Raw genomic sequence first — 7,029 nt, 5'->3', positions numbered from 1 at the left:
GTCTTATGTTGTCTCTTCATTTAATCTCCGATCCTTACGGGACCTTCTTACCAGTTGTTCAACACTTCGATACCAATCAAATGAACGTTACCACTCGTCTCCACAACATCGTATACACTATATCCTTGTTAGCCTATTCACTGTACGCTTAAAGGGAAATTTCCGGGGTGTAACAGAGGCCTTAATATTTTTAAAAAAGAAAGATCTTCATATATATTATTATTTAAAATCTACTTTTCTAGCATTTTTAAATGTGAATTCATTAATTACTGTTCTATAATCTATTTGTTCTAACAATTCCTTTTCAATTGATAATATAGTTAATTCATTCAATCTCTCTTGAGACATTGTTGATCTTAAATAAGATTTTTTCAATTTTAATTTTTTTTGAAAAACTTTGTTTGGTCGAGACAACAGTTATATATATAAAATACATATTTAAGAAAAAAATGGGGCGATTGCTTTATTGGCCTTATAGTCGAGCCACCCCTGAATAGCACTGTAGTATGTTTTATATCTCCAACCATTAGTTATAGAATAAGTATGCATTGATCTTATAGTAATGTAGGCAGAATGCATGTGCAAGAATTAACGTGACCAGAAACTGACCAGAAACTGTAGTTACTATAACAGATTCTTAAGATTCAAATATTGTCCCAACAATTTTCACTAGATGCAAGAAACTCTATAGAACCCTGGCACAACAAAAATAGATTACTACTTAGATCATTCCCTTTGACTTGCTATAAACAGAGAAAACATCTTTCTCTCCACGACTTCAGAAGGAATTTATCTTTCATCCATTCTTTTCCTCTAATTCTTTTATCCTAGAAACACAGAGAATCACAATGCCAAAACAACTCAAGAAAAAAAAATATAAGAATGATACAATTAAGATTAATTCTTTAAGGAAACAAAAACATATGTTGCTGATTCTAACTAAAAATTTGAAAATTGAAAAGAATGCTTAATATACACATAATACAAAAAAGAAATGACAAATACATAATCTTTTTGTCTATACCTCTCTTATAGTAGATCCATATGAAACACAATCTCAGGTAACAGGAGAAAACATGCACCATTATGAGTTATCCCAAAAGCCAAAATGTAGAGACTTGTTTAGTCCATTGCATCTGAAACCGCATGTCCGACCAATGCACCACCAACTAGCCCTGCACCCAAACCCAATCCTACTCCCATCACTCCAAACTTATTACCCTTATTATTATTTGGTTGTTGTTGTACTTGTTGCTGCATTTGAGGATTATATCCATATCCTGGTGGAGGTTGATGATATTGATCATTATATCCAGCAGGTGGATACCCAGCTGGTGGCATTGCGGCTGGGTATCCACCATATCCAGGAGGAGAATATTGATATTGGTGGTACGTCATCCCAGCAGATGACGTACCACACCAAACTGGTGGCAAATGAGTTGATGGATAGCCAGTGACATGTTGGTGTTGAGTCGTGCCAGCTGGCAATGTAGGATACCCATTAATATGTTGGTGGGAATGAGCAAATTTCTTTCCAAACTTGTAGGCAAACTTTAGTGTACCTTTAGGTTTCCTTGTCCTAGCTGTGAAGACTTGATACTCCACAACTCTCTCAACACTACCATCGTCGTTAGAACCGGAATCTGTAAAGAGTTCTTGGATTGGAATAGTAACAATGCCAATATCCTTATCGCCAAAGAAGCGATTTGATCTAAGGCGAAAAAAGAGGGAAAGATCGGGCTTAGTAAGTGAAGGCTCATCCAAGGTAAATTTCATGGGGTAATTCCACCTGGGGCTAGTGCCACCTTTTTTGTCCACATATGTCTTTTTTTTGTTTTTGGCATAGCCAAAAATGGATACTTCTACATAGACATCCATAGGGTAATAAAGATTGACATTTTTAACGTCGTTTGCAGAGAGCACAGTGATATCAAATGGACGCCATTCCATTATTGAAACTCTTGAGATATATTACTGGATATATCTTTAAGAGATTCAAGGAGGAATGGTTATTCAAAGAGAGAAATATTTTATTACTGCTTCTTTGGATGGTAAAGGCAAAAGAGTGAGCAGGAGCATTTAACTGAAGACCACAAATTTAACTGCTCAAGGAGGAGAAGAAAGGAAGGTTCTCAAGAGTCCACTAACAAATATTTTATCTCTTACCCCCTTATTTCTCGGTTTAGAAGAATAACCTTTCTTTGTTCAACTACATCATCTAAGGCTTTTTGAGACAAATAATCCATTATTTAAATTAGTTAATGAAACTAGTACTATTTTCTTAAAAAAAAATTATAAAACTAGTATAAACGTATTTCTCAGTGATGTACTAGGTATTATTTTATTCACAAAATCTAACAGGCAAAAACTAACGACTGACAGAATAAAATTTAAAATCCATTACTCTGAGGAACAATTTAACGATAAAACGCTACTACATCATACTTGTGTAAGCCATTTATGCTTGACAACTGACATTCTTGTTCTTTCATCTCCCGCCTAAGCTCTTCTTTACTTTAACTCACCTTCTCTTTTTATTAGGAAAATATAGTTCTATTTCTTATTTATTTATATAAAATCAAAACATAAAAATTAAGATAAATTAACACCGCTTGAATATTATCTTTTATCGTTTTTTCACTGTTCTTTGAATTATGTTCCTAATAAGTATAAAGAATAAAAATTTATCAAGATTTCAGCTTTTTTACTTTGGCTAGTACTTAGACTTCATTAAAATTAAAACACTTTGTTTTTGTTTAATTGTCCAGCAAACTTCGTAACTTAAAGCACAACACCAACACTAAACAATTAACAAATTCATTTTTTAAATTAAGAATGAGTGTAGAAGAAATGGAATAAAAGACATGTAACTAGAAGGGCATAGTTGTAATTTCATAGTGTCATTAAGTTAGTTAATGGTTCCACAAAGTTAGTCAGTTAGTTAATTAGGTTATTAGTTAGTCATTAAGATATATGTATATATATCAATGTATACACAGTATACAGATCAGTTGAATGAATATGATATAAGAATATTTCTCTCTCTATGACTCAATCTCTCTTCTTCTTTATCCTTATTCTAAATTCTGCAGTCTAGGTTTGTTTAATTCCTAAAATCACATGGTATCAGAGCCTACACAGTGTAATAAGATGATAGGTTGATTCAATTTTTCCGCACAATCAAATTTTGAGAAATCTTGAAGTTCTTGTTAATGGAGATCGAAGAATCGTTAAATAACAACATCAATAATGGAGTTCCAGTCAATAACACCGGAAATAATGGAGGCCATGGCACACAAGCAGGAGAAACTCAAGAAATTGATTACAATAATCCTCTCTATCTGTCTCCTGCTGATCAAAGTGGTATACAACTCATCTCATTTCAATTAACTGGTGTTGAAAACTTTTCAATCAGGTTTAATTCAATGCGTCTTGCATTATTCGGAAGAAACAAGATAGGTCTAGTTGATGGATCTTGTAGTAAAGATAAGTTCCCTGGATCGATGTGGAATAGGTGTGAAAGAGTTAATGCTATAGTTCTTTCTTTGATTGTAAGTGTTCTAGAAAAAGGAATGCTAGGTGGAATAATGTATGCAACTAGGGCTCAAGCCGTGTGGGAAGATTAGTTTGAATGATTTCATAAGATAGATGGTTCAAGAGTGTTTAATGTTCATAAAGAAATTGCAACCACCACACAAGGAACAACTTCTGTATCTGCATATTTTTCCAAACTTAAAAACTTGTGGGAAAAGTTTGAAAATCCTTGATTCCTACTCCTAGTTGTAATTGTGAGAAGTCTAAGGAATTTGTCATCCACATACAAAAATTGAAACTGTTTCAATTCCTTATGAGATTGAATGAATCTTATAATCAAGCAAGAAGCCAATTGCTCTTGATGTGTCCCATGCCTACTTTGAATCAAGCACATGCCATGATAACTAGTGATGAGGGTCAGAAGTCCATCGTTGCAGGTACAGGTCTATTAGGATCAAATCCTACATCTATGGGAAATATTGATATTGCTATGTTCACCAGAAACAGTGTTAACTTAGAAGTTCAACAGAAGTTTAATCACAACTACAGTCAAGGTCAAAGTCAGTTTTGTGAAATATGTAAAATGAGGAATCAAGTGTTACAAAGTCGTTGGATGCCCTGAAGATTACAAGTCAAAGAAGAGACCTTATGCTCCAAATTCTGAGTACAACAATCAGTATAGACAGCCTACAAATAATTTGTTACACCTCGGAAATTTCTCCGTGAACGTACAACGGGTAGACCAACGAAGTGTATGAGTATGCGATGTTTTACAAAGTAGGGAATGACTATTTATGAATTTTGGAAATGAGAAAAGTTACAGAATTGCACTTCGACCCAGTGGGTCGTAAAATAGAATACGACCCGTAAACTGCCATCGTCCTTCAACATTCCAAAAACTTCAACTTTCTGCCAAATGACGAAATGGTTGAATACGACTCTGAATATGGACTGTAAAGTGAAATATGGCCCGTAAACTGTGTCTGTAAATCACCGCATCTCAGCCTCAGTTTCTGGTTTTGATATGCTTAAATACGGTCGTGAAGGATGGACCGTAAACCAGAATACGGTCCGTAAACTGGGTTTACGACCACTGTGCATCCCGACTACTGTTCATAAAAATCAGATTTTGTGATTAATATAAGGGACCCTTTTCATTCATTTTCATTTCATTTCTCATCTACACAACTCAAGAGAACTCTAGAACATTCCAAACATTTCATCCATAAGAATTTAAGGGAAATTAGTGGTCAACTACATGAAATCTATGGAACCAAGGGTGTGAAGCTCATCAAAGTTCATCTACACCATGAAATTGTAAAGAAAGTGAAATAGGGTTTTTGGCATAAAAGAGGGTTGTTGCTCAAGGTTTGTTCCACCACTACCCAAGGTAAGTTTGATGACCTTCTCATGATGATTGAAGCATTAATACATTGAAACACTTGGATTATAGAAGAGTGTAGTAAATGGGTCATAAAATGTGAATAGTGCCATAGTTGAATGATAGTTGGATTGCATTATGAATGTTGATGAGTTGGGAGTATAAGTATGTTATAAATGTCGTATAGACCATGAAATAGGTGTGATGTATGAGAAAATGTGATGAGGAGCTAAAGCCCATAAATATGGAGAAATTGGAGAAAAATGGTGGAATGTGGTAAATGTAGATAAATGATGATTGTTGAATACAATATTATGAACGTTGTTGTGAGCGTTTGGGAGTTAATATAGAATATGGCAAAAGTAGTATAATCAAAGGAAGTGCCGCCCAAATTTCCCTAGAAATAGTAGCGCGTTCTTATAGTCGATTAACTAACATAAATGCGAATTCTCTTTTGAAGGTAGAAACGTGATATCGAAGGAGAACAAGCGAACGATAGCTTAGTTAAACGTCAAAGGTATGTGAGGCTAGTCCCTTCTTTTTAATGGCATGAATCTCATAGCATAATTTTCCTCCTCTTCATGAGTTCCTATATTCCGGAAAGCTAAAAGCCTATACCTATGAATGGTAATATAAGATAAGGGATATGATATGATGATCTTAGAATGGTATGATGTTATTTATTGCTCACACTCACCTTATATGTTAATTCCTTCAAGGTGAGGCAGGATGCCGATAATTGCTCCATAATGAAATCGGGGGATCACGACTTTTCGTCACCCCGATAAAGTAAAATTGTTCATAAGCCTTATGCATGTATTGTGATAAGTATGTTACGATAAGCATATTATGATGAGCATGTACGATGATGATTTAACACCGCGCCTAGTTGGCCGGGCAGTCACCGCTAAGGCGGGTAGCTATACGATACACTATGGCCAAATGGCATGGGCAAACACCACTAGTGGGTGGCATGAGATGATACCCCGGACGCGGGAGGCATGGACGCAGGCTAATGTTATGATTATCACACCGATCCGATATGGACGGGCATCTTATACATTACTACACCGCACCTATATGAGCGGGCAGCTTATACATTATGCATACATGATATGATGACGAGTATGAGTAAGACAACATGACTTAATTCTTTTATACATGACAGTTAGATATAGATGTTCCATATTGACATTTCCTTTATGTCATTGTTCTATTTCATTATTTATGCCTCTCATACTAGGTACAATAGTCGTACTGACATCCGTTTTCTTTGGACGTTGTGATTATGCCCACAAGTAGACAAGGAGGAGAGCTCGACCCAGACCAGCAGTAGCCGTCAGCTGATTGAAAGCACTCCTTTGTTTGGAGGTGCTTATGACGATTCTTTTGTGTATATTCATGAATATGTATTTTTAGGCATGACGGGGTCTTGTCCCGTCCTTATGTATAGCACTCCAGTAGAGGCTCGTAGATGCGCAGTGTGGGTTAGATGGTCTCACGAGATGCTATTATATGTATATATTATTTTGATGGCCGAGAGGCAAATGTTTTTAAAAAGTATTTATGTTTCCATATAAAATATGATTTTCCTACAATTTAAGTACAAAGCTGGAAAAAAAACCATTAAATTTGCAAGATAAGTAGTAACACGAGTGGTGCTCGGTGGCTAGCCCCGGGTACCCGTCACGGCCCTTAGCTGGGTCGTGACAAAAGTGGTATCAGAGGGTTCAGTCCTAGGAAGTTTCTACAAGCCGTGTCTAGTAGAGTCTTGTTTATGGTGTGTTGCATGCCACATCAATAAACAAGAGGCTACAGGGCATTTAGGAAAAATGACCATTCTTCTGTCACGACCCAACCCCGTGGGCCATGACTAGTGTCCTAACTGGACACTCATATACTCACTCGCTTACCGGACCGACATACCCAAAACAATCATATTTTAGCGTTAGTTAATTCATATAGATACAGAGGAAAACGTCGTCTTAAGCGGCCACGTATATCAAACATATCAAACACATCATGCCGAAACCCGTAGGTAGGCGGAATGTGCTTCGCCTGAACGTACAAACATATGCAAACATATAGGCCACTTAGACCATTATAGTAACCGG

General features: G+C 36.0%; 1 protein-coding gene across 1 annotated transcript; it reads right to left on the bottom strand.

Annotated features, from left to right (window-relative positions):
• Positions 1–821: 821 nt before the first annotated feature.
• LOC132611191 (protein SRC2 homolog) lies at positions 822–2,040 on the bottom strand. Its single transcript, XM_060325605.1, has one exon. The coding sequence runs from the start codon at positions 1,948–1,950 to the stop codon at positions 1,123–1,125; it is 828 nt and encodes a 275-aa protein (XP_060181588.1). The 5' UTR covers positions 1,951–2,040; the 3' UTR covers positions 822–1,122.
• Positions 2,041–7,029: the final 4,989 nt, after the last annotated feature.

The sequence above is a fragment of the Lycium barbarum genome, chromosome 9 (genome assembly GCF_019175385.1).
Source record: "Lycium barbarum isolate Lr01 chromosome 9, ASM1917538v2, whole genome shotgun sequence".
Classification (NCBI taxonomy): Eukaryota; Viridiplantae; Streptophyta; class Magnoliopsida; order Solanales; family Solanaceae; genus Lycium; species Lycium barbarum.
The sequence above is the reverse complement of the archived record's forward strand: the minus strand, read 5'-3'. Positions and strand labels throughout refer to the sequence as shown.

Bases quoted from the DNA above. Each gene is read 5' to 3' on its own strand.
- LOC132611191 (XM_060325605.1), bottom strand. From the start codon at position 1,950: ATGGAATGGCGTCCATTTGATATCACTGTGCTCTCTGCAAACGACGTT.